This window comes from Cyanistes caeruleus, chromosome 18, assembly GCF_971803275.1.
Source record: "Cyanistes caeruleus chromosome 18, bCyaCae1.hap1.1, whole genome shotgun sequence".
Lineage (NCBI taxonomy): Eukaryota > Metazoa > Chordata > Aves > Passeriformes > Paridae > Cyanistes > Cyanistes caeruleus.
In genome coordinates, this window is record NC_141718.1 from 3569430 (window position 1) to 3596372 (window position 26943).

The 26943-nt window shown below is 52.9% G+C and overlaps 2 protein-coding genes across 7 annotated transcripts; one reads left to right on the forward strand and one right to left on the reverse strand.

The window, feature by feature from the left end:
* Positions 1-1273: 1273 nt before the first annotated feature.
* On the reverse strand, positions 1274-15444 carry BRAP (BRCA1 associated protein). Of its 3 annotated transcripts, XM_086855849.1 has the most exons (12): positions 15207-15444; positions 14893-15051; positions 14165-14366; positions 13240-13429; positions 11718-11831; positions 11136-11284; positions 9229-9304; positions 8589-8727; positions 8075-8184; positions 6430-6519; positions 4539-4642; positions 1274-3525 (listed from the first exon to the last, which is right to left on the reverse strand). In XM_086855849.1, exons 1-12 carry the CDS (start codon positions 15286-15288, stop codon positions 3165-3167), a joined length of 1776 nt encoding a protein of 591 aa, XP_086711975.1. In that variant the 5' UTR covers positions 15289-15444; the 3' UTR covers positions 1274-3164. The 3 variants fall into 3 exon arrangements, with proteins under 3 accessions (XP_086711975.1, XP_086711977.1, XP_086711976.1); XM_086855851.1 differs by lacking the exon at positions 4539-4642 and having other exon boundaries at positions 15207-15400; XM_086855850.1 differs by lacking the exons at positions 14893-15051; positions 15207-15444 and adding an exon at positions 14690-14881.
* Positions 15217-26684, forward strand: ACAD10 (acyl-CoA dehydrogenase family member 10). 4 transcript variants are annotated; one of them, XM_086855846.1, is made up of 14 exons: positions 15217-15463; positions 16115-16314; positions 16995-17143; positions 17693-17887; positions 18655-18813; positions 19584-19743; positions 20116-20257; positions 20540-20608; positions 21326-21507; positions 22060-22210; positions 23111-23256; positions 23741-23914; positions 24296-24639; positions 26293-26684. In XM_086855846.1, exons 2-14 carry the CDS (start codon positions 16158-16160, stop codon positions 26368-26370), a joined length of 2106 nt encoding a protein of 701 aa, XP_086711972.1. In that variant the 5' UTR covers positions 15217-15463; positions 16115-16157; the 3' UTR covers positions 26371-26684. The 4 variants fall into 4 exon arrangements, with proteins under 4 accessions (XP_086711972.1, XP_023793128.2, XP_086711973.1 ...); XM_023937360.2 differs by having other exon boundaries at positions 15357-15463; positions 16093-16314; XM_086855847.1 differs by having other exon boundaries at positions 15453-15949.
* The last annotated feature ends 259 nt before the right edge of the window (positions 26685-26943 follow it).

Consider the following 26943-nt stretch of genomic DNA (forward strand, 5'->3'; position numbering starts at 1 on the left):
CAGCTGCCCAAAACTTCCCTCCCAAGCAGGGGAGCAGAGCTCTCTGTCCCTGCCTTTCCCTCAGCCCGTGGAGCCGCCTCTCCCTGCGCTCACTTGGGAGCAGCTGCTGGAGTGAATCATCGCAGCATCCTCCAGACTCTGCCAAGCTCCGTGTGGCTGCTGGCTGGGACCCTGCTCCAGCTGGGCTTCTCCCTGGCCCCTGCCACCCCACAGCCTCTGCTGCAGCCCCTGCCGATCTCCTCTCTCAGGCAGCTGGGTGCTGTCCCCACGCTGCCCCACACCTCCTACTCACCGTCCTGCCCCTGCTCACGGAATCACTTTGGTCTTCTGCTCCCTCCCTGCTAGGAGGTGAAGCAGGGAACTTTTCCAGAGGGAACAACAGGATCCAGTGAAGTTCCCAGCACGTGCTGGCCACCAGCAGTGCTTTGGGGAGAGTAGGTCTCTCATTTCTTGCTCCTGCAGGAATATCTCTTCATCATTCCACAGAGCCCACGTGGCAAGTGCCAAGGCAGGCTGTGTCCTCCAGCTCCCTGGAGAGCACGCAGCAGATCCAGCAAACCCCTGTGCTGTTCAGCTGGGGAAAGGTGTGTTCCCTTCAGCATTTCAAAATAAAAAAAAAAGTCTATTTCAAGGGTTGTAACCACAGCAGGAGCTCTGCCAATCTCAGCTGTCCAGTGCTGGCATGTTTCAGGCCACTGCAGCCTCCTGCTGTGGGGACAGTGAGTCACAGCCAGGGCTGACCTGCTGCTCCACTTGCTGATGTCAAAACTTGACCACAGGCTGAGGTTCCAGTGCCAAAGCTTTTCCAGGCACTTGTGGGTTCGGATGAGGGGTAAGGGAAAGTGTCACAGACCAGCCCGAGCTGGAACCTTTCCTTTCACCACAAGCCCCATTTCCTTGGGAAATCCATGGGAAGTCTCCCAAGGGAGGGAGCCTGGGGGAGCTTGATGATCTACAGCCATGAATAAACACCCAAACAGACACTGCAGGTTCTCTGCTCACCTGGGATGGTTTAAAGAGAAGCTGGAGGGCTCTCAAGGACTGAGAGTTATTTGGGTTAATGCAAAGCATTCTACAATTCTTGATTTTTCTGCACAAGCTGCCCAGAGAAGACTGCCCAACCTTATCTGCTCCTATCAGCTTAGCTGAGCCAAACTTCACCAGCTCACAGAAGGCCAAGAGCTCGTTAGGACAGCTTTGCCTTTGAGTTCAAAACTATCAGACTTCCAAAATAATCTCCTCCCTCCCCTCCAGTGGAACACACACACAGAAAGAACTGCACGCTGGTTTAATTTTCCATCACATTTTTTGAAAATGAATTCCAAGATACAGTACAGCATCTTTAGTGTTCTACACAAAGCAAGCCTTCAGCAAAAGGTCAGAGGATCTTAATGGTGTAAAAATATATCTTAAATAAAATAGTTTCTCTAGGAGAGCAAGCCGTGCTGTACATCTCGAGGTCCTTAAGAGTCATTTACAGAAGGCAGAGGCCTGGTAGTACAATCCACACACCGGAAAAGTGAGTGTACATTCCTGCTACAAAGTCAGAAAAGGTCCAAGTTCCAGGTGGTGGGGGCAGATCTCCAAACCCAAGCAGGGGATGCCCAGAATGCACTAACAGCCCTGTAATTCCAGTCAGGAAGTTCAACTCTCTCTGTCCATGCAGGCAGGAAGTGGATGGGAACCACCCGCCTTCCTGGGGTCATTCCAGGGACTGGGACTTGTCCCTTTCAATGGGCCAAAAAAAGAACAACTTCTAGCAATAAAGGACTGGCTGTTTCATGCCCGTGTTCCAGGCTAGACCTGCTCAGCCAGAGTTGTTTCAGTGTTCCAAACTAAGGTCATGATTGTTCCAACAAGGACAAGGATTGTCCCCTGGCCTGAAAAGACAACTGAGGACTCCCCTGCCATGTTTAACAAAAGATCAGCCTTTAAATGCTCCAATTCTGAGCACAACAGCAGCCAGGACAGTCGCTTCTCCAGGGGAAAACTTCCCACCCCAGAGCATCAAGTCTTAGATTCTAAGCGAAAACCAACAAAAAAACCCAAACCAAATTAGATTTGTGCACAAAATTCCCTTCCAGGACCTGAGTCCCTTTGGGGCAAGTCACACGGAAGCTTTGCCAGCTGAGGTTGTGGATAGTGCCACGTTTTGGTGAACACAGGAACTGGAACAAAGAGCTGCAGCTCCTGGTGAGGATCTGGTGGAGGCTCCACTGCAGACCCGGCACCGGCAGCTCCGGGAATGTGGAAAGAGTTTGGAAAAGGCTGTGCTTGTCCCTCTCCTCACCTGGCTCTGAGGAAAACAGTTCTGGAGCACTCCCAGTGCAGCTCAGGGAGGGGACACATACCCACCCTGCTCCAAGAGCACCGGAATGTGTTCCCCAACTCACAGATGACTCCGCTTAATTTGTAGAAATACCTATAAAAGAACCACATTAAACAGCATCCAGAACACAAAACTTCCACCCTTTCTGCCCCACAGGCAGCACAGCAAGTGCTGGCCTCTCAAGGCCATCTTTAAAATGAAGAGAGATCAGAGCAAAGTCCCTTAAAGCCTTTAAATTCCCAGACCATTGGCCTTTAGGACTTGCCTGGTTTCTTACACCACTAAGATGGTTCATTTTCCACACCTCACTCCTTTTTCTTTCCAAACTACAGTTCTACTCCTGCACAGGCAGTTCTGCAGTGTCAGGACTGCACATACAAAAAGGAGATGTATATAACCTAATTTACACTGTTTATTAAATAACTTCTTAATTGAGAGTACTTTTAATCCAGGAGAAGAACTGGAGAAGCCTTACACACTGGGCTGAGCCTACTCTACAGCATCCCTGCAGGGAATGGGATGTTGGACATGGACACACCCCCCCCACCCCAAAACACTCTCCAAGAAAGTCAAATGCATGACAGGAGGGGCTCTGAAAAGGAGGGAAGGCAAAAATGGTCACCAAGATCTGCCTAAAAACAGCTAAATAGTGCAGTGAAATGCTTTTAAATACCACAGACACCTTCACTGACTGGCAGCCAGTTTTATGAGCAGCTCTGGAGACAATTTCTAGCTGAGCTTTAGTGAGCTGGGTGTTTCCAGCCCAAGTCCCGAGGTGAGCCTGGCCTGATGTTGGCATGGCCAGTTCCAGGGTGGGAGGAGAGAATTCCTGTTCTCATTTCCCTCTCTTGCCACGGCCTCTCCTGGAGGAAGGTTTGCCCGTGCCTGCCGTGGAGGAGCTGGCAGAAGATGCCACTGCAATGTTGATCTGTCCTTCCTGAATCTCCTGGCGGGTCTCAGCTGGGAGGTGGTTGATTTTCTGTTGTGTCTCCAGGTAGAACATGACATCCCTCAGCTGCTCCTGGATCTCGGAGATCTGCAGGTCCTTCTGCTCGCAGGTTTCCTTTAACAGCCTCTCCTCCTCCTTCAGTTTGTTCTGCAGCAAGGCCTGGTTTGCTCGCAAGCACTTGTTCAGTTCCTGCTCCTCCTTCAGCTCGTTGGAGAGCTTTGCCACTTTGTTGTTCAGCTGGGAACACCTTGCAGAGAGAAGCAGGAGTCAGGACAGCAGCACTGCCCACCCAGACCAACCACCACCTCAGCCTTTTCCACTGGGTAACCGACCCCCAGCCCACCAAAACACCTGGATTCTGGTTTTACTGAAAAAATGGGCAAGGGGAGGCAATAAAAGACTCTGAAATCCCCCCTGGGTCAAGCAATTCCAGCTCATGCCAAATGCCAACAGCACAGGCAACAGGCAGGGTGTGCCTGGGAGAATGAACTGACCTTGGACACGCACCTGCAGCTTTTGGAATGGGTGCCAAAAAGGGCACAGGAATTATAAGGGACCCTGAGAGAGCTGAGGGCAGTCAGGGGCCTCCTGCCACACTCCAAGACCCTCAAAACACCACTTCACTGGGAGGGAAGATGCTCCCACAAGGGTATCAGCCTCGTGATTCACAGACAGGGCTTCCTGCTCCCAACAACTCTGCTTTTGCCCTGGCAGTTTGCTGGCACCCTCCTCTGCCTGCTTCCCACTCAGGAAGGGGATCAGTGCCTGCGCTCCCTGCACCAGCCAGGATTGCTGGACAGGCCATGGGCTGGGAGGAACAGGGACACAGTCCCACCCAAGGATTGCATGGATCCACAATTCCCAGGCTTGACATCTTTCCTTCAGCCACTTGCCAATATCTGTATTTTCCTCTGTGCTGGGTGATGTCTCTGCTGAGCTGCCTTTCATCCCTTTGGATGCACCCACCAAGGGCAGAACAGGCTGGCATCTCCCTCAGAGCAGGGAGAGGAAGGATTCCTGAATGCTAAACATGCAGAGCATGGAAAGGGAGCTCAGGGCCCCAAAGCTGTGCTCACTCAGACACTTCCCATTTGTGAACACCTACGGAAATCAGAGCTTTTTTTAAAGCAAGCCATGTTCTCGGTATTGCAGCTTAAACAGCTCAAAATTGCCCAGGAATAGCAGGGTTTTTTTCTTTTTGGATGTCAGTGCACGGTGTTTTAATGGCTGCATGGAACTAAACCTGGCAGCGGTACCCACTTCCTCTCCACTGACTGCTTTTCTTTGAGCAAGTCATTGAGCCGCTGTTCCAGACTGTCACACTTCTCAATGGTCTCTTTAAATTTGGTCTTCATGTTGTTAATCTGTAAAAACAAACACAGGGACATTTCCAACAGCTCAAAGTCCGCTGCCCTTTCGTCAGGACATTCCGTTTTCCAGAGCTCTTTCTAGACTTTGACCAATTCCTCTCCCCAGGTAAGGAAAGCTCGGAGCCAAGGCTTTGTTGTGGTGAGGACCCCCCGTGTTACCCTCAGATCCCAGACAAGGAGCCACGTTGCCGTGGAAGCTGCTCCCACAGAACAGCAACTCTGGCTGCAGATTCGTGCCAGGCACTGCCAAAAGCTGCAGCAGCTCCTTAACTTCTTCCTGCCTGCATCCAGCATTCCTTTGGCCACTCTCTCGTGGTTCTGGATCCATCAGCAAACTCAGATTTTCACCTCAAGGCATTACAAGGCTGGGTTTTTGCTCATTTTAAACTAAACCTCAGAGAATGAGTGTGAAGATGAACAGGGGCTGACTCAGCAGTGCTGTCATAAGGCACTGACCCACTGACACCAATATCTCTCTCCCACAAACACAAACATCCCCTGGCCGTGGCCTTCCTCTTCCCTCTGCTGCCCCATTCCAGCTGCTGCTCCAGGAGAAAGCCAAGCTCTGCTTCTCCAGGTGTCAAACCTCCAGCATGAGACCTACAGGAAATTTAGGAATTCTTGTTTCCCTCCTGTTGGTGCCTCCAGCACGCTCACATGCCGTGGGGCAGGAATTTAATGGAAAATGCTTTCCTGGAGGAGCAGTCTGGACAAATGTCAGTGTCAGCATACGTGGATGCAAAGCAGGTTTGAAGCCTTTCATTTTTGATCAGGGAATGTTTGTGCAGCTGATGGTTAATGTGGGGAAGTAGCCTGAGCATTGATAATGGAATACACTGCATGGTGGCACCGATCCAGACAAGACTTACATGGAGCAAGTGCCATGGATAAAATTATTGGGATCTTTAAATGTGACACCACGTTTGGAGCAGGGATCAGAGTGGTTTCATTTTCAAGCTGCTTTGAGGATTGTGTCTCCTGGCCACTTGCAAGGCAGTTTTTGATACATATTTTCCTTTTATATGGCTCTCCATAAGATTCCTGGGACCGGTCTTCAGGACAAGGTCAATGACCACCATTTCAACAGTCACAATTTCTATTTTTACTTAACTGCAGACATTTAAATGGTTAATTAGAAGTCCTGAAGAGAGTTAAGGACTTAATTCTAAATCCTGATTCACTTTAAACCTGGTTGAAAGGATCTATGCAGAGTGAAAAAGCAGTAGAATATCCTCCCTGGATTTTTCCTGGTGACATTTTGAAGCAGTCCTGCCTGCAGGATGCTTTATAGGAGGAGACTCTGAACTTTTCCCAAAGGGTGATGAGGAGAGAGAGGGGATCAAAAAGAAAGGGCAAATCAATATGCATTTGGAGCAGAGAGACAGTTCCACCTTCTGCAGCCGAGCAAATTAAAGTCATATTGTCTCTGCTCCACCAACATTCCCTGGAGATCCGTGTCGGAGAGACGGATGGCTCCGGGATCCTGCAGCACCACGCGCTGCCTTCCACCACTGCTGCATTTCCCCAGCAGCACATTTAAATCAAGCTGCAATCTCTGTGGCAATCTACCTGCTTCTGCACCACTGAGCAGCAAATTGCTCCCTGGGAGCAGCCAGATAAGGGACAGATCCATCTCGGAGCCAATTTTCCCAGCTGGGAGCGGAGCAGGCTGCGCGAGGCTGCGGCAGGCGGCACCCAGGCTCAACAAGAGATCCAGCAGCTCCTTCTTGTCCCATTTACCAGGGCCAGGAGCCTTCCCACAGGCCCAGGGCAGAGCTCACCTCTTCAGCTGTGTCCTTCTCGATCCGGACTATCTTGTTTTCCCAATAGATGCGCTGGGATTCCAGCTGGCTCGTCAGCAAATAGGAATACTACAAACACAGAGACACAGGGCAGTCAGGATGGCCCTGCTGGTTAAGGAGTCCTAAGGGTTCCAATCAGATGAAATCAGGAGGTTCTGGACACACATCCCAGCTGCAGATCCAGCTGATGGCTTTCACTAGTTTGATTTCCCAATCAAATAATTTTGGTGTTTTTTTTTTTTTTAAATTAAGGAAAGCCTTCACAGCACAACAGGGATCAATCAAGTAAAAGTGTCAAGTCAGGAACTTTTTAAGGAGGAGACAGATTTTTCATGGCAATGGCAATTAATGTCTACAGGAAAATGAAGCATGACCCATCCCTCTCCTGAAAGTCTGAGATTCCAAAGGCTGAGAGGAAGAGTTCCCATCCACAACCCAAACTCTAGTGCAGTAGGATTCAGTGCACATATCCAGCTTTCCTGTAAGATTTCTGGGACAGCACCCTCAGCTTCCTGTAACTATTCCAAATTACTCTTCTCCAACATGTATGGCCCATTCCAATATCATTTTGGTATCTGAACAAGGATCTGTGCCCTACATCTCATATTTTCCCTTTTGGTTCTGCAAATGAGTCATGAGAAGGTTGAAAAAGGTGATTACTCGTTTTCATCAAGCTAATAAGCATCAAATTAGGCATTCACTAGAGAATTAAACATGCACAGAGCCTTGATCACCCTCAGTAATTTCTGAGTGCCAAAACACTCTGCCAAATTCCTTCACTCTTGAATCTTTCAATCTCATAAGAAAGAGAGATCTTACATGCTTTAAGCAACTGCCTCACAGGGAAAAAAAGGGTTAAAATTAGCTGGTTTAGCATCTAAGTGTTATTCAGAAAATTCAGTGAAAAGCAACCAAATATTTATGTGAGCAATGAGCTCCTTCAGTCTGGTCTCTGTGGGCTGTTCCTCCTCACAAACCCTCGTGTCTAATGCGGCTGAAATCGTGCTGCAGTGGCTGCTCAGTGAAGCAGGGATTTCAAGCTCTTCTCCTTTAGTTAGGAGAGGAGAAGCTGGGCAACAGGTACAAAAAATAAATAAATCATTATCTGTTCAAGAGAAGGGAACAGAACAGGGCTGGCATCAGACTGTCAGCTCTCTGTGCTCGCCAAGGTGAGCACACAGCTGTGGATTCCCTCATCCTCATTCAGTCTGGGAGCTAAACTACCCAAATTGAGCTCCACACAGACCCTGGCTCTGAATCCAAGCCACAGATCCACTAGGAAGGGTCTGGGGAGCGACTCAGACCCACTTCTACCCCCAGTGCCCCCTGTTTGCAGCAGCACAAAGCAGCTCCTCTTCAATCACCAGTGACCACAGGACAACACTGCAGCCAGCTCACGCTGCGCTGCATCGGCTCTGCAGAGCCAGGGAGAGGCTTCAAAAAAATTAAAAAAAAAAAAAAAAAGAGGAAAAAAAAAGCAGTAAACCCATCCTGCTCCTGCCTGGAGACAATTCCCTCCAGGCTGGGAGCAGATCTGCTGCCTCAGCTGATGGGATTGAACCGTGGTCATGGCGGGGTTGGAAACACTTCCACAATGCGGAGTCCCACAAGTGAAAACACTTACCTCTAATTGTAAGGCATCAATTTTCTCCTCCTGGCACATATCCCCCTCACACTCGTACTGAACTAGCTTGCCATCAGTTTTGCTTGCCACCAGCCGATGGACATAGTTGTCTGGGGAGAGAAAATCCAACCATGGGCACTCAGACCTGAAGAACCCAAATCACGGAGCACAATTAAACCACCCAGACCCTGCCACTTGGTGAGGCACAAAGCCAACACCTCATGGACTTGTTCTTTAGCAGATTCCTCCCATGGGGGTAAATATGGGGTATTTATTACAACAGCCAGGGCAAATTGATGGAAAAGGAGCAACAAACATTCCAGGGATGCTGTGGGACCGCCTCAGTCCATGACAGGGTCACCTTCTCCCTCCTCCAACCCCAGGAAGCTGCTGTTTGAGCAGAGATGGCTGCTCCCCAAAGCCAGGGATTAGCCCAGACACAACCTCCTCCATCCCCAGCAAAGTGTGCCTCAGCCCCTGTTGCTGGGGGTGCCCGAGGTGCATGCAGGCTCACCCCCGGCGTAGTCCCAGACGCGGTGGTTGGTGAGCTGCATGGCGTACGTGTGCTGTGTCTCCTCAAAGTGCTTGTAGGCGTGGCGGCTCACGTAGCGCCCGCAGCCGATGTGCCCGCAGATCAGACAGATCCACAGGTTCTGCAACACAAAGGGCAGCTCTGGGGGCAGCTCTGGGGGGCAGCAGCACCACCCCCACTCCAGTCACACCCTCAGGAACGAGCGGTGTTCGCGTTCCCACGCCCCCTCCTCAGCTGGAAGGCTGGAGAGAAGGGGGTCCCTGGCCACCAAAGGCAGCTACAGCCCTGCAGGAGCTGGAGAAATCCCACCCAGATGGGAGAAGAACCTTGGTTAAGGAATGAGGGGTCTCAGCAAGCTGTGGAGGGCACAGACTGGAAGGACCACCACCATCAGGCCGGTTTAGCTCCCTGCTGTCACACTGATCTTAGAATCACAGAGGTTCATCAGAACAGGAAGCCTGTGAGGTAACATCCCTTCCCAGATGCAACTCTAAAGGAAAGCTGATACCCCACTGGCTGGTAAAACCAGCCCAAAATCAGCACAAGAATTAAGCCCTAAAGCAACCCAAGCAGCTGTGCAGTCAGATCTAGGCCAGATCTCACCTTCCACCCACCTACTTACTTCTTGAACTCCACACTCAAAGCACTTGTTCTCTTCCACGGGCTCTGGAGTCTGGCAGTACCTGCACACAGGGCACCTGGAGGGCAACAAGAATGTCATGAGACACAGGGAGCAACATCTTCCCATTCCAGCCATTGAAAAGAGCCAGAGAGCTCCAGGGAAATAAATGCCTTGTGCAGCAGGATCACCCATCAGCTCACACTTTTACCCCACCTGAATTAATTCCACACAAAGTTACTGGTTTTAAGAGCAAAGAACAGTTCTCCCAAAGCCATTTCAGCTGGATCTGGTTTTGCTGCAGTCCAAGGGGTTTACACAGAAGCTACACACTGAGGAAGGGCATTGGAACTGCACACTGCTGGGACAGCCAAGTGACACTCTGCAAACACCCCTCAGTCCTTAAAACAACCCTGAGGAGATGCTTCAATCCCACCCCAACCCTGAGGATTCAGCCTCAGCTTTCCCAGGAAAAACATCCCAGAAAGAATCAGTAGCAGGAATGTCTTTTGGATCTACCAAGGATCCAGATCTTCCATCTCTTTTAGAACACCCTCAGTGCTGCCACAAAGACAGAACACCCCAGAGCAGAAGGAAGCTGTGCCCAGCCCTGGAGCAGCAGCAGCTCAGGAATGGGATAACTGAGGCTGCCAGGACTGTTTATGTATTCTTCATTAGCTGCTGGGTAAGCCCCAGAAATCTTCCAGGGAAGAGACAACTGGGCTACAGTCAGTTCCTATTCAAATTCAGGCACCTGCAGCCTCTGTGGTGCCTGAGCCACGGGAACAGAGGTTTTCCTTTCTTATTTCTTTAGACTGGGAGCATAAGTTCTGCTTAAATGGTATATTCCATATTTGATGGCTATTTGGGATCTCGCTCCTGCGCTGGCTACGCTCCACTGCCCCAAATTTCCACTGTCTTGGATTTATGGAGCAAAGCAGCCCATCAGCCTGCACAGCTCCAAATCTGATTAATCTCACTGAGTTCTGTTACTCTGGCTCAGGAGTGATAGATCAAAGACAGCTACAATCTTCCTCACATTCCATCAGAGAATCCAGGAACTGGGATAGCAGGGATGGAGCAGCCACAGGGAGGATCTGCAGCCTGTGTCTGCAGTGTCTGTGCCTGCCTGAGGTGCAGCAAACCAGCAAAGTGTCCAGAGGAATGGCAAACACACCCAGCTGACAGCAGCACTTGGGGGCTCCAGGCACTCCGAAATCCCACTCCACAGGGATTTGGGAAGCTGGAAGCACTAAGAGGAAAGGGTCAGTGGCAGCAAGAACAGCTGCTTTAAGGATGGACACAGCTCCAAGCCCCAGCCTGCCCAGTGCCATGGAGAGTCTCCCTGTGCCAAGGACACAACTTCCCATCACTCACCTGGAACAACAGGAGCCTCACCTGCCTGACCTACTGAGCCATCTTGTCATCATCCCTTCTTCCCCTGCCTTCCCCTTCCCAGTGTGCCCCAGCACATCTGCTTTTCCTTCCTCACCTGCTCTTCCTCCCCTCCCAGCATCCAGGTAGGAGAGAAGGCTACAGGGCTCCCCACAAGGCCCCTCAGCTCCAGGCAGGAGCAGATCCATCTACAATGCCAAGCTGCCAAGGCTGAGTGAAGCAGGGCTGTTTGTGCAGCCAGGCCTGTTTAGCCCAGCACTTATCTCCTAGAGTATTTTGAAATAATCAGCATTTCTTCACAACTCCCTCCCTGCCTCAGCAGCGAGGCCCCTGGGAATCACTCTTCAATTACTTTTGGTGGGGAGACTTCTCTCTGGGAACCCCTTAATGGGAAAAACTGAGCATTAGGACTTGCAGTAATTCCTGCCCCCACAGTGACGAGCAGAGCTTTGTCAGCACAACCCCCACCACTCCAAGCAGGGCCTCAGAGGTGGAAATAAAGCCCAGGCTCTCACGTGGTGTCCTCCCAGCGCTGCAGGCACTGGCTGTGGAAGCTGTGGTTGCACAGCGTGGTGAGGATCCCGTTCACGGACTCATCCATCCTCTCCAGGCACACGGTGCACTTGGGCAGCTCTGTCAGGTCCATCACGGGCAGGCTGGCCCCCTGCAAACACCAAATAAAGGGAAACTGCTCAGCACCTTCCCATCACCAGCAATTAACTCCAACTTCCCATCACTGCTAGCACCAGGCTTCAAACCCATGACAGAGGAATGCTGTGAGGCTGCTTGGGAATTTCTTGCAAAGGTAAGAAAGCTATCCCCAAAATTCAAAGGGTCACAGCCAGGGCTCAGTGAAGGGGCTGCACCTGCAACCAGCCCCCACTGTGCTCTGTGGATTCCTTAAATTACAACCCAGGGCAGGTTTAGGTCACAGCTGAGGCACAAAGTCCATGGAGTCATCACACAAACTCTTCCAAGGACCACTGGAATGGGAAATGGAGTTGGGGATGAAGTATTAAGATATTTTTGCTGTTTATTCTCCAAATAATCCTGTTAAAACCTCCTGAAGTGCAAGGAAAAAAACAAACCAAACTTACATCTTCTGACTTGAAGACTTCAGCCCTTTCCACATACACGAGCTGGCAAACATCCTCCTCAATGGAGTTGAACTGCCGGCCATTGCAGGCCATGTAGAAACTGTCTGCATCAGCCTGGGCACAGAGCAGGGCAAATTGGTTAAAAACAGAAAAATCCCAGCTGATCCAACCAAGGGAAAGGAGGAGAAACCTCCCATATCCTCCCTTCTTCCCTGAAACACCAGAGGAGGGGTTTCAGCCAGCTCCAGGCACTGCATTTTGGCATCACCTCTGGAAGACACAAGTGAAGTTCAGGGCAGTGACACCATGCTGACATTGCAGCATTCAGCAGGAATGGGGGATTCCCCTTCAGCACCTTTTACCCTCTGCTGGAAATTTCAGTGCATTTGCAAAGCAAATTTGGTCTCTGCAAAAATATAAGAGGGCCACGTTGCAGGCTGGTGTCAGGGACAGGAGCAACAGTTTAACTGTGGGAAGGAATCCATTCACCGCTCACAGTCCAAGCACTTTCCTGGGCAAAACAGGCAGAACCAACCCAAATCCATCACCTCTTTTCCCTCAGGAGCTCCCCAAACCCTTTCTCCACAGCCATCACACTGGACTGAGGCAATCAGCTGAATGCCACATTCCCATTCTCCTGGTGATTCCGGGCAGGAGCATGAAGAACCTGGAGATTTGTTTTGCTACCTGCAGGCACAGTCATTAGGGGTCAACAGAGCTTCAGGGGATTGCCTGATAAACAGGAATTTCAGGGTGAATTGAGCAAAAGTTTAGGGATTTGCTGCAAGGCTGTTTAGCACTATTTGCCTGAGTAATTTAATGCAACAAGAGATGTAAAACCATCTTTGTAACTACTGCAATTAGCACAAAAGTCACAAATCCTCCATCTACACAAAGGGCTTGGGGAAATCTCTCAGGCAGAATTCGCAGCTGAGGGAAACCTCTCCCTGAACCCCAAAACAAATCATGTGCAGCTGGGAGAAAAGAATGTCCAAGTGAAAGAGTCCACATAGGAACCTGAGGGGAGAATTTTAAGCTGCCCAGTCCGAGGGGCCTGAAGGAGCAAACTGTGTTATCTGGGAACCAATTCACCCCCAGGCTCTCAGACTGGAGGGCTCTGTGCTTTCCACACTGGCAGTGACTGTGAGACCCCCCCAGATCCTCAGAAAAGCAGGAAAAGTCTTCCTTAAAACAAAGGGAGCTCCCCTGGCTGGGTCTTTTCTGTTCAGCACAGCACAAGACTCTGAACAAGCTGAGAGGCAGCAGAGGACTCTGTAAATGGACTAATTTCTTTAAAATATCCTGCCTAAAGAACAGGACAGCCAGAACATGGCATCCACTGCTTCCAGGTGTGGAACTAACCTCAGCAGCCCTGGGAATTCTCTGGGAAGGAGGACAGGGCTGTTTCTCCATGGGTAAGTACAACCCTGGCTCAGGGCTGCCCAGTGAAGCCACTCAACCCTCCTGAAGAGCGACACTGTGTGACATTCCTGCAGCCAAGGGAACGCTGGAAGTATCTTACCTGGGAGCTGAACTTGATGAGCACCATGTACTGGTTTGGGGTGGAGTCTCGGATGATCTTCATGTGCTCGATCACTTCGTAGAAGGAGGCCACAAACTTCATGAGGTCGTGGCTGGTCATGGTGGCGGGGACAGTGAGGATGCAGAGCATGGCACTGCGCCGCACATCCTCCTTCAGGGACGTCATCTTGCTGGGGACACAGCAGGGACACAGCTGGACACACAGTCACAGCAACTCCACTGTCAAACTTTAGCCCTCTTTTGTCATCAGTGAGGAGGAGGAAGGGGCTGTGGTGAGTGACCACAAACAGGCATCATTAAGCCAAGGATTAACCTGGGCAGCTCCAAGAACAATGGGATAGCCAGGAATAGTTTGATACCTGTTTTTCTACATAAACAGCTAAAGTTGGCAAGCCCCAGCTGTTCAGCACTATTCCTAGAACAACTGAGCAGTGTTTGTTACTGTTCCAAATGCCCATTTGGTGGCTCCTGGTGGCTTTCAGGAAGACTTGAAATGGGAGTTCTAACACAGTTATAAGGGAGTAGTGTGGAATCAGGAATACAGCATGAGACCATGAGACAAGCTCCCCAGGCTTGTCACCAAGGCCCCAGAGATCAGGATTTAATTGTGGGATCCTTTGGAAAGCTGCTTTCAAATGTCTTTTTTTTTTTTTTTTGAATCTGTGTTTGTCTTACACTCTCACAAGCTCTCAACTCCCTCAGTGTCACACAGAGCTGTCACCCACAGCTGGGGCTGTCACAGGTGTCACCCACAGCCCCAAGCTGCACCATTAACACCAGTCACCCTCTGCATTCCCAGGAGTGAGTCACCCTTCCTGTTTGTCCCCACTCAGGAGCCACAGCCCCGGGGTGGTCAAATCACACTCTTATTCTCACCCAAGTTAACATCAGTGAGGGATTCTTACTTTGTTTTGTACAGGTGCATAATTCCATGAACAATTTCAACCGAGGGGTTCCCACTGAAGAAGGAAATCTGATCTGGGAGCTGTTTGGAAGGCGAGTCTGGAGCAGCCTCACAATCCTTGCTTTGATCCTCCTGTTTAGTTTTGTCCTCAGCTGATGCAGACTCCGAGGATTTTCTTCCTTCCATGGCAGCTTTTGTTTCATCTTTCACAAAGGCAAAGTTTCCCCATTACTGAGGGGAAGGGACCACAAGGATCACCCAGTGCAGCTCCTGTTCCTGCACAGACATCCCAGCAATCCCACCCTGTGCATCCCAAACACTCTGGAGCTCTGGCAGCCCTCCCCATTCCCTGGGGAGCCTGGCCAGTGGCAGCACCCTCTGGGGAAATTGAAATTTCCCTGAAATCCAGTTTAAACCCCTCTGGCACAGCTCCAGCCGTTCCCTGGGTGCTGTCCCTGCTCCCAGAGATTGGAGCTGCCCCTCTCAGGAGCTGGGGATTGGGATGAGGCCAGCGGAAAGTGCCCACCAGGAATAACCGGCTCTGCCACCCGTATCCCAGCGCACATTCCTCAACCTCCCCGCTTCTTTTCCAAACTGCGGGGCCGACCCCGGACCCGCAAACCCCACAACACCCGGGCCGCCCGGCCCTGCCCGGCCGGTGACAGCGCCGGGACACTCTCCCCACCACCGGACCGCCACCGCCGTCCCCAAACCGCCCCCGGCCGGTACCTGCCCGCGGCTGGATGGTCTCGATGATCACGTCGGTCATCTCCCTGCGGCCCAGGTGCTGGTGCAGGATGGCCGCCCGCTCCCCGGGGCCCTTCCCCTCCAGGCAGGCGGGCACGGCGGCGGGGGCCGCGCCGGTGCTCTCCGCTGCCATGTCCGGAGCTGCGGGGACAAAGCACGCGTTGGGACGGAGCGCCGGGCGCGGAGCCCCGGGACCGGCAGCACCGGGACGGCCCCTGCCGGCAGCTGCGCGGTGCGGAGCGGGCCCGGCCGCGCTACCCCGCGCCCCGCCCGTGCCCGCGGCGGGGGGAACCCACCGGCCGCGCTGTAGGCGAAGCCCGCGGGCAGCGGGGAGGTCCCGGCCAGCTCCAGCCGGATCACGACCAGGGACACGCTCATGGGCTCCGCGGGGCCGCCGCCGCCGACCGGGACCGGCGCCGCTTCCGCCTCCCGCACCTTTACCCTCTGACCCCGTGACGTCACGGCGCGGTGACGTAGCGGGCGGCGCGGTGGTAGCGGCGGCAGCGCGCGGGGGGCTGCGAGGGGCGGCCGCTGCTTCTCGCGAGAGTTGGAGGTACGTTCTCGCGAGAACGGGAGCCTTGCCCATTGCCGGGGCCGTGAGGGATCTCGGAATCTCTGAGGGGAGAGAGCCCCGGGATCACCGAGTGCCGCCCCCGACCCATCCCCGCCCTGTCACCAGCACAGAGCACCCAGTGCCACCTCCGGGCCTTCCTTGGACACCTCCAGGGATGGCGGCTCCACCAGCTCCCTGGGCAGTTCCAATCCCTGACCTCCCTTTCCATGAAGGAATTCCTCCTGATGTCCAACCTGAGCCCCCCTGGCACAGCTTGAGGCTGTTTCGCCTTGTTTGTCCTGCGTTCCCTGAGAGCAGCACATGGCTGCAGTCACTGATGATGATCTGTAATTAGTGTGTGTTATTAATGAGTGATCCCACTGTCCCCATCACTTGAAGCAATGTGGGCCCTGTGTAAAACCCCATGTAGCGTCCCTGTTTTGGCCGGGACACTTCAGTGGCTGCCAGAGTGGAGTTTCCATCCCTGTAAGTGTTCAAAGCAGGAGCAGAGGTGGCCCTTGGCCCTGAGGTTTGGTGGATTTGGGGAGGTTGGACTTGATGATCTTGGAGGTCTTCTCCAACATTAACAATTGCATGATTCTGTGTGCATAAATAAACATTTTCCCCAGTAATTCTACAGTTCTGCTCCAGGCTCTCTCCTGTTGAGGTGTGAGTTTCCTTGGCCCCTCCCAGCATGTACCTGAGGAGCGCTGCCTGTGCCCAGAACCTTCTGTGTGCCGGGATCCGGCGGCTCCTGCTGATCCAGCAGCAGTCCAGAGGGTTCTCTTACAAAGCCGTGATCTTTGAGGAGAGTGGGGTGCTGCTCCCAGCCCCTCACAGGACAGCCACAGGTGTGTATTCCCATCCCTGATCCCACAGAATATAGAATGTCCTGAGCTGGGAGGGACCCACAAGGATCATCCTGGCCCTGCACAGACATCCCAACAATCCTTACTCTGCCCCTGGGAGTGGTATCCAAACGCTCCTCAGAGCTGTGATTCCCTGGGGAGCCTGGGCAGTGCCCAGCACTCTCTGGGGGAAGAACCTTTCCCTGATATTTCATCCTGAGCCCTGGCACAGCTTCAGCCATTCCCTTGATCTGGTCCCTGGTCACCAGAGCTCCTGTTGTTCCTGTGCATGGAGGGAAGATGAATTTCAGGTGTCTCTGGTTCTGGTGGGAAACCCAAGAACTTGTGATGGTGAGACCTGTTGTGCCATCAAAAGCCACAGAAGTAACAGTGACCACCCTGAACCCCCCGGTAACAAAACTGCCCTGTGGTGCCACCACCTGATAGCACCCAAGGCTGCTGCAGTCCTTCAGCAGCTTTAGGAATTCTCCACACTGAAAACAGGGATGAGGTGCTGCAGTTCCCAGAATGCCCAAACTCTTCTCTGTGTGCTGGGCCAATCACCCCAGTCCAGCACATCATTCTCACAGAGCTGGGCCATGGATCGACCTCAGAGGGATTCCAAGCTGATTTCCCAGTTCTGCTGATGCTCTTTCCTGCCTTCCCTACTGTTCTCCATACAGAATGGGAGGCGCAGAGCTGCATTCCAGCTGGCACCATCCAGCAAGCTGCACTGTCTGGAGGGGAGAACAGCCTCTCTCTCCAGTATTCCAGAGGAGAGCTGACAGCTGTGGAGTTCCTGCAGGAATTGGGACAGCAGTGCTTTGAGATTGTAAGCCAATTCCCCCCTGCTCTCCTTGTCCTTCCTGACTGCATGAAAACAGGTCCAGTGAGGAAAGAAGAGCTTTAAAAGAAATTCTTTGGTTGAAGGGTCTGGATTTCCCATGTAGGAAGCACTGCTGTCAGAGCAGGGCACATTTTCACCATTATCCTGGTGCCTGGGCAGGGCAGGCAGATGAATTTGCCTTAATTTCCTACTGGAATAAAGTCTTTTTAAGCATCTCAGTCTAAAATGCAGATTCCTCTCCTGCCTACTGAGCTGTCAGTATCTGTCTCTAACCTGCCTTGATCCCATGGCAGGCACAGGCCCAGTGAATTCTCTTTCCCAAAATCAGCCCTTTATCTCTGCTGTAGAACTAGGAATGTGAGAACATTTGTTTATTGGGCAAAGCAATTTAGCTGAGAGATTCCCTGCCTTCCTCCTGCTGCCAGAGGAAGCAGGACAGCAAGGTTAGATGATCAGGCAACCTACCTACCCAACCACGCCTATTTTCACCCAATTTCTGGCCCATTATCACTCTGGGGTTTCTCTGTTTCTCAGGCAAATGTCCGTGTTCCAGTGCACTCCTTTCTCTGGGATTTGATCCGAAATGAGATGATAAAACAGCTCCCCATAATGGCAGAAGCAGCTCAGTGTATCCGGGCAGAAGGGCTTAAGACAGCTCTGCTGAGCCACAACTTGTGCCTGGGGGATGGAGAGAGGTTCCTGCCCCTGGACCAGCAGCACTTTGATGTGGTAAGTCTGGATGGATCCCAAATGGGGCTCTGTTCCTCCACCTGAGAAAGCAGCAACTGGAATTCTTTAAGTGCAGGTAGCAGATGAGCAGCAACACAGTTTGGTTGACATCAGTGGAACAGTCTGGGGAAAAAAAATATCTCCTGACACAATTCCTTGTAGGCATTTGGAGAGGGGCTGAGTGACATTTGCAAATCCACTGCAAAATGCCCACACAACCACGAGTCTCTGTGTAACAGGCACAGGCAGCGATGGAGAGAAAGGACTTGGAAGCTGGGACATCAGAAAGAAATGTTATTATTCACTGCCCTGCCTGCTTTAAAAAATGAACAATCAAAAAAAGCTTTAAAAGAGTAAAGACTCTTCAAGGATTCTGTACACCCCCTGTACTACAAAAAACCCACTACCCCAGAGTGCTGACCTGTGTGAGATGAGGAGATTTTCCAGAGCCTTTGGAAGGTGCTGCCATCCAAGGCTTCCTTGGGCAGCCCTGAACAACTGGGGACACCCAGTGAGTGTCCCACACTGGGACATCTCATTGGATATCTTCCATCCAAGGACTGGCTGATCCTGTTTGGCTGATTTGAGCTGAGGAGCCACAGCCAAAGCAGTCAGCCTGTCAACCATGGCCTGCCTAGCTCCACGTCCTTCATTTCTCATGTTAATTAAACCTGTCTCTTTCCCACCCTCCCAGCTCCATTTCCAGCACTGCCCAGATGTTTGTGGTCGCAGCAGGCTCATGCATAACCCATCTGTTGTTGCTGTAGATGGTTGAATCACACCGGGAAGGGATGCCCAGGCCAGATCCTGGGATCTACAAGCTGTGCTTGGAGCACCTGGCTGTGCAGCCCCAGGAATCCATCCTGCTGGACAGCAGCAGCCACAACCTGAAGGCAGCAGCCCAGCTTGGCATGAAAACAGTGAAGGTACAAAGTGACACAGCCAGAGTGGGATTTGGGGATGGGTTTGGGGTCCAGAAGCTCAGCATTGGTTTGAGCAGCTCAGCATTTTCAAGTGGCAGTGGCTGACTGTTGCCAAGCCTTTTGTTCCAAGCGTGCTTGTCCCCGCAGGATGTGGTGGGGTTAAAGCAGGGATTAGTGGTAAATTCTGCTCTGGGCTGTTTCATTCATGGCTCCAAACCCTGTGTAACCTCAGGGAAGTCCCTTCTCCTTCTTGTTCCTCTATTCCCTACTGGACAAACAGCCCCATCTGTATGGGTAAGACAACCCCATCTGTATGGGTGAGACAACCACACCAGAAAATGAGCCCAAATTAATGAATTCCCAGAAATCCTGAGGTCTCATGGATGAGTCAGCTGGGGATGGACAGGTTACCCCCAGTCTTTGGGGTCAGTGAGCACAGGGGGTTTTACCTCAGGGACCATTGGGGAGAGGACAAGAGTGGGACTGGTGGGAAGAGTGACCTCCACCCCCCTGGACTGCACGCAGGGAACTCCAGCTGTTATCCCAGCCCAAGCTCACAGTGCCAGTGCCACCATCACAGGTCTCTCCAGGGCAGAGTGAAGGTGGGAAGCTCTGTGTTGGCAGGGAATGACCCATGAATTCCTGTGTGTCAGTACATCAGTGCTGACGGACTCAACAGATAAATGCATCCCAACCATGCAGGGCTCTCTCTTTCCCAGGAAATTTTGTCTTCTAGCTGTCACCCAGTGCTGTTCTCTCCCTCCTGGTTTCAGGTTGATGATCCAGAAGCAGCACTCCAAGAGCTGGAAGCCCATCTGGGATTTCCTTTGCGGGGGTTTGTTCCCTACACTCGTTCAGTGAGACCAGGCAGGGAAATCCCAAAGGATCGTCTGCAGAAGTACCTTGAAGATGTTCTTGGTGCCCACCCAACAGGTATTGCAGTGGGTTTGGCCCTTCCATCAGAAAACCTGGATATTCTGGAGCTATTGGCTTTTTCCATATGACATAGGGATTGAAAAATAATATTGAGGAAAGGCTCATAATCTCCAAGCAAACAGACAGTCATTCCAGTTTCAGTGATCCATCACTTTCCGAGAAATAAGAAACAACATTTTAGAACTTCCTCATTTTGGGAGGGGTTGAGCACAAGTTGCCAAAGAGATACCAGAAATATTCCTGTCCTGTGAGGCATCTGAGAGCTACTGCCATGTTCCCCAGTGGTTTGGGACACCGAGATCTCAGACCCAGTGTGGGAAGGGGATGGAAAACCTGGAGAAGTGCTGACCCTCTGCTCTCAACTCCCAGCCCCACTGGAGTTAAGGCAGTTTGACCATGGAGACTCCACCCGGAGCTATTTGGTGAAGTTTGGAGGTCGTTTGCTGGTGCTGAAGAAGGAGGAGGAGCCTCCCGATGGCCCCTCAGGCCCTTCTGTGCTGAGGGAATACAGGTGAGAAGGGTCCTGCTGCAGTTTGCTGTGCCTGAGGAGCTGCCTCAGCACCAGAGGAGCAGGACATGTGGGGAGGATCATTTATGAGCTCCCCTTGTTTTCCAGAGCATGGGATAGGTCTGGGGGCTCCGGGCCATGGGAAGATGTGGGTGTGCTCCTTTCACCTCCCCCCAGCCACATGATTTTAGTGTATTTGAAACTGAGCACAGTGACATGGTGTGTCTGCCTCCAACACTGCAGTTCCAGGACTGATTCCCTTGCTCCTCTCTCCCTCCCTGGCAGGGTCCTGAAGGCTCTGGCTGAGGCTGGTGTTCCTGTGCCCCCTGTGCTTGCTCTCTGCGAGGACAGAAGGTAATCCTGTCCCTCAGCTTTCACTCTGTGCTTGACAACTGCAGCCAAATTCTCCCAAAGATGAGGAGAGAAGGAACCAGAGCTCACAAAGTGCTCTGCTCTAATGAACATTTGTGCAGTGTGGAGCTGGAGGAGCCTTTAGAAGTTCAAAGGACAGACTCACTTTTATTCAGCTTGGTTTAGGTGTGTCCCATTTTAGCAATTAAACCAAAAGCTCTCTTTGAAAAGCACCTATAAAGCAATATTGCAGGGCTTCCCACTGACTCAGAGTGCTCAGGTTTGCAATAAAGGATTTTTCCAAGTGCCAGACCTCAGACAGCAAAGCCAGCAGCAAATCTGTGACAGGACCCCCCTCAGGCCTGCAGCCTGCTCGGATCTCTGCAGGCTGAGACAGATGCAGACACTACAGCCACTCCACGTGTCCTCACTGCTCCTGCTGTTTGAGAGCAGCCCAGCCCAGCTCACACCCGCTGCAGGGAGCAGGGGAACAGCTCCTGCTGGGGCCTGGCTCCAAGCTCATCTTCCTGGGGCTGCAGGGACCAGGGCTGAGCACGCCACAGCCACAGGCAGCCTGAGCTGGGCTCCAGTGAGTGCCCAGGTGTGCTGGGGCTGCTCTTCACCTCCCCGTGCAGTGAGGCCTGTGCAAGGTACAGGTGAGATTTGAGGGGTAGCAGCAGAATTGAGCTCAGCCCCACTGGTCCCAATTTGCTTCCCCAGCATCCTTGGCACTCCCTTCTACCTGCTGGAGCACTGTGCTGGCCACATCCCCCGCGCCGTGTCCCTGCCCGCGGTGCCGCCGCGCCGGCGCGGGGCCTGCTACAGAGCCATGGCACACGTCCTGGCCAGGATCCACAGCCTGGACCTCGGAGCAGCCAAGCTGCAGGACCTCAGGGAACACGGTGAGAGGAGCCTCTGGATCCTTTCTTCTCCTGTGTGTCGGCATTTCAAGGGATAGGCAGGATGGACCAAACTGGGGGCAGGTGGGAAAGTGAAGATGAGCAGTCCAGAGTCTGAATCCTCAGCGGTGGTGGGAGGGTGTGAAGAGCTCTTCAAATCCAGGTTTCCCACGAGTTCCCAAAGTTCTCCAATCTCCCAGAGCTTTCTGCCATGTTTGTTGCCATCTCAGCCCACTGTGGGTACAGGAGTAACTTCTTTGCTGTCATCTCTGACCAAACCTCCCAAGCATCCCCCCAAGTCCCTCTGCAGAGACAGTTCAGCTTCCTGGAGCAGGTGGAAAAGTTACATTTTTGCCCAGAATTGGATTATTTCCACCTGAATATTAAATCCAGTGCCCAGTTAAGAATATATGAGACCCCTGGAAATCGCAATTAAATTCTTGGAGCTTAAACCAGGGTTCTGGACCGAGATCTGCTTTGCTGCTTGACTTCTTCTGTGTCCCTTTTCAAGCCTCTTTGTGCCTTTCCCTGGGAGCTTCCATTCCTCTGTTCCAGGAAATTACATCCAGCAGCAGTTTGAGACCTGGACAAAGCAGTACCGAGCTGTGGAAACTCACGTTATCCCAGCGATGGAGAGGCTCATCCAGTGGCTGCCTCTGCATTTTCCTGAATCCCAGAAGACAACAGTGGTGCACGGTGATTTCAGGTACTGCCCTGGAGCACACCCCAGGCAGGAAACAGGGACTGAGTGTAAAATGACCCACAAACCCCAAAAGGTGCTGATTGGGCTGGGGCAGCAGCTTCAGAGCAGCCTAAAAGCTGGGTTTGGGTCAGGGTCAGCATCCCCAGAGAATGAGAGTGAGTTTCTTCCTCCAGCAGCTGCAAATGCTGGTCTAACACCGGAGGATCATCAGCTCTTCCTGCAATACTCAGGAGTCAGCCCTGGTGCTTCTTGCCAGGGGTACTGGGTGCTGGAAGAGTTTGGGGGGTGACACCTGACAGTGTTCCAGGGGAAGCCCTGCAGGAGTGAGGTGGCAGAGGGACAGAGGGCAGGGATGCTGTGGTGTTTCTGTGCTGCTACAGCTCAGCTGGATCCTGCCAGGGCTGTGGGGCTGCAGTGCCAGCTCTGGACCAAGGCTCCTTCCCCGAGGTTGCAGGAGCTCTCTGCAGCCTGGCAGGATCACTGTGTGCTCCCCAGTGGGCTCCTGGCCTCTCCTGGGGCTCACACTGGTGAGAGCTGTGCATGATCTACAGCACATGGCAGGAGCTCTGTGCCTTTGAAATGACCAGGAGATCCCCTGGACCAAGACTTGCCTGCTCCACTTTCTGGTTACCCTGTCCGGTAGCATCTGCTGCTGATCTGAGGGTCTGACTTACTCAGTTTCATTCTCCAAAGCAGTTTAGTCCATTATTAACCAAGCAATTCAGTATTGAGTAACCTCCATCCTCTGCTTGCAGAAATTAATGTTTCACTTGGTGTTGCCTTCCAAAGGACTTGACAATTTTTGAAGAGGGTGAAGAGCACTGAAAGCACCTACTGCTGCTGAGCACTGGGATTTTTCCCTCCTCTGGAGACTTTTCTGATCTCTTTTTCCCTCTGATACAGGATGGACCACCTGGTCTTTCATCCAGACAGGCCAGAAGTCCTTGCTGTGCTGGGCTGGAAGTTTGCCACTCTAGGAGACCCCATGTGTGATTTGGCGAATAACTGTATGAGCTTCTTCCTGCCAGCCCACTTTGGTGCTCGCAGAGGTACAGAGGGGGCACAGGCACCTTTGGCACAGGCAGAGGAACCAGAGTTCAGAACAGATCAGCTCCTGCCCAAGCAGCTCAGCTGGCAGTGGGGCTCAGTGCAGCTGGAAAGGGCTCTGGGTTTGCATTATTTCCCCTCTCCCTCCAGCTGGGAAGCTGGGCAACTCTTTTGGGTGGGAAAGTTGTGGAGCAGATCAGGAGTGGTTTGTGCACTAAGTTAAAAAGAGAAATACAGGGTTAAATGGAGAGGCTCCATAATTTCAGAGGGATCTCTGTCAGTCACAGTTTCACCCTAACCAGGAGAACTGCCCCATGTGCATTTTGGGGCAGGGGCTGGTGCCAAACCCCAGAGTTCCACAGGGAGCCAGCACAGCAGCTGTGTCTCCATGGAAGTGCCTGGCTGTGCCACAAGGCTCACACCATCCCTAGGGAGCTCTGAGCTGCTCTGTCAGCTGACTCACTGTTACCTCTTCCCACCTTCCAGGCTTGAGGAAGTGTGACTTGGGGCACCTGGAAATTCCCACGGCAGAGGAGTATTCCCAGATGTACTGTGTCCACATGGGAATGGAGCGCCCGGAGAACTGGAATTTCTACCTGGCCTTTGCCTTTTTCCGCCTGGCTGCGATGCTGCAGGGACGTCAGGGGGGCTCCCTGGCAGGTGAGGAGCCCAGCCAGGCCATGGGCACAGAGCTGCTCCAGCACAGGCCTGTTCCTGCTTGCTGCTTGTGCTGTGGGGTCTCCCCTTTGCTGGGAGAACCGAGCAGAGGCCAAGGCTGGGAGCCCAGAGCTGTGTCCTACAGATGGAGCTCTCAGACCTGCCAGCTCAGCAGCAGCCATTGCCAAGGCACTCCCAGGGAGGTGGTGAGAGCCCTCTCGGAGCCTTTATCAGAATGAAACCTGATGTTACTTTCACATCCCTGAGAGAGGAGTTTCCCCAGGTCCTGCTGGGCTGGCCCGGATGAGGGCACATGATGCTGTTTGGGATGTGACTACATAACACAGGCTCTTCCAAACAGGTGTCCTGTTCTCTTGTCCCCAGGGAGGCCAGCTCCAGGTGACAGCAGCCCCAAGGACACAGAGTTTGTGGCCGAGCTGGCTTGGGATTTTGCCATTAAAGAAGGATTCCGTGTGTTTGAGAACCTCCCCCCTACAAAGCTCCTCGCACGACATTCCAGCACCTGGGCTGGGCAGTTCCTGAGCAGGAGTTACAGCACCTGGGCAAGGCCTGGGGCAGCTCCTGTGCCCAGAGTGCCCCTGCTCACTCCCCCCAGCCTGTGGGGGATGGCCCAGGGTCTTTGCTGCAAGATGGAAAATGTGGGCATCCAATGGGGCTTTCCAAATTCCCATTCCAGAGGGACTCCACGTCCTCTGCCAGAACTGCAGGTGAGACATCTCTGCTGAAGCTGCTTTGCTGCACCTGCCCCAGGGTGGGGATTGTGGCCTCCAAGTGTCCTGGCTCTCCTGATCAAGTCAGACATTTGGCACTCCTGGAGTCCAGTGGCTTGGAGGAAAAGGGCTGGGTTCATGTGGCTGTACCAGAGTTCGTATCCTGGGAAACTGTTTTTGGAATCTGGCACTCCCTTCCAAGAGGAGCAGATTAACACCAGCCCAACTGTGGTCACTCCCACTGCCATCCATGCAGTTCCAATGGTTGTTCCTTGCCTTTCCCTGTCCAGGGAAGCCTCACTCCTTTGTCCCTCTGGGAAAGGCTGAGTTAATTCCCCTCACTGTGTCCCTCTGGTGCTCCCATGGGAGGTCCCTCAGATGGGGCTGCTGGCACCTCCCCGGCTTCCATTCACAGTGAGTGGAAGCAAACAGCCCCACCCTTGGGCTGCTACCGAGATTATATTCTTAATTCTTCTAGTGACATTATCAAATTCTAGTGGGTTACTTAACCTCCTTTCAGCTGCCAGAAAAATATCCAGGTGCCCTTCCAAAGTGTTTCCTTGCGCTCTGGCAGAAACCAACAAACACCAGTGCATCAGAACACTTGGCAGCCGATCCACTGGGAAGGTGGAAAGGGCAGGGAAGCAGCAGCTGTGGGGAATTTGGAGGTGCTGAGATGAGCAGATCTCCTTGCCCTTTCTTGAATCATTCATCTTTGCCAAGTCTCCAAACATGAGGATTGCCACACTCTCTCTACTCCATGACTTGGGCTTGTGGAGATGCTGCTCCTGGTGTGTGGCAGCACAGAGCCCCCTCATCCTTGTCACCTCCACATCCATCCCACTGCTCTTTCCCTTGGCATCATCCCTGCACCGTCAGCCTTTGCTGTGTTGTGAAAGCCGGGGGAGGAGTTTTGCTCCCTGCAACAGCAAGATAATGCAGAGGACTGTTATACAGCCAAATATTCCCAGCCTGGAACTGCCACAGTGCTCCAGAGCTGGGCAAGGGCAAGGGCAAGGCTGGCCTGTGCCAGCTGGCACTGCTGGGGAGAGGTTCATCCCTGGGAGCTTGGCAGCCAGATGGCCTTGGCTGAGGCATTCCTGGCCGAGCAGGGCAGGATCTCAGCTGATCCAGCCTCATCCCGCACCAGGAGCCAGCAGACTTCACACACTCATCCCAAAGGTTGCCTGTCCCTGCAGTTCTCTGGGGAGATCCTCTCCAGAGGAGCAGAGGGAAACCCAGTTTGTCCTTCAGAGCCATGGCTGGCAGTCAGAGGGGGCAGCACCAGGGGCACCAGAACATCTGATGTGTCTCCTCCTCTTCCCCCAGGCAGAGAGTGCCAGCCCAAGGCAGTGGTGCTGGTGGCTGGTGGGATCAGGGCACCAAGGAGAGCAGAGCCCTGGGGCTCGAGCCTTCCCATGCCCAAAAGGAGCAACACTGGGCCCCTCCCTTCTGGGGCCTCCCCTGCAGTCCGGGGTCTGTGAGCATGAGGGGTGATTTGTCCCATCTGCTGTGGGATCCCCAGCCAGGCTGTTTCCCCAGCACTGGGTCCCCAGGGCATTTGGAAGGCTCTGGGACATTGCTGCCATCCTGCCCTGGTCCTGCAGCCCTCTGTGTGCCCTCATGGGCTCTGCTCTCACTCTCCCACAGGTCCCTGGAGCAAAACATCTCCACAGTGCAGATCCCAGCCCAGCATTTCCCTTGGACCTGAGCTCCACGTCCGGCTGAGGATCCCAAGGGGTTCACAGGACTCTCCAAAGCAGAGCTGAGCCAGGAGCTGCAGCGCTGGGAAACCTCAGATGGGGACCCAAACCAGCCACTGTGGCACGGGAGAGGCTGTGCTAGGGCAGCCTGTGAGCTGTGAGTTCAATGGTGTTTGGTGTTATCTGTGCTCAGTGCTTTTATTGCCTGGCTCAATACGGGGCAAAGACCATCCTGGGATGGTGAGGCTGCAGGAAATCAGAACTGCAGCAGGGACACTTGGGAGTGACCTGGCTGGGGGTGCAAGGCTTGGTTTTGGGAATAAAGAGAATGGACCAGCATGTCTCTCCTCCTTCAGCACATCTCTTCAGCACAACCTCCAGCAACCTGGAGATGCTGGAAGAATCTTTGGGGGTGGAAGGAATTGAATCCAGTCCTCGACGTGTCTGGATTCAGGGGAGACTCCAGAGCTGAGGCAGTGCCTGCTCTGTGGAGCTGGGAGAAACTGGGAGGACTCCATGGTCCTGTGAGTGTGGTGGGGTCTCTTTGGGGACCCTGGAGGATGCAGACTGGATCAGTGCGAGCTCTCAGTGCTTCACA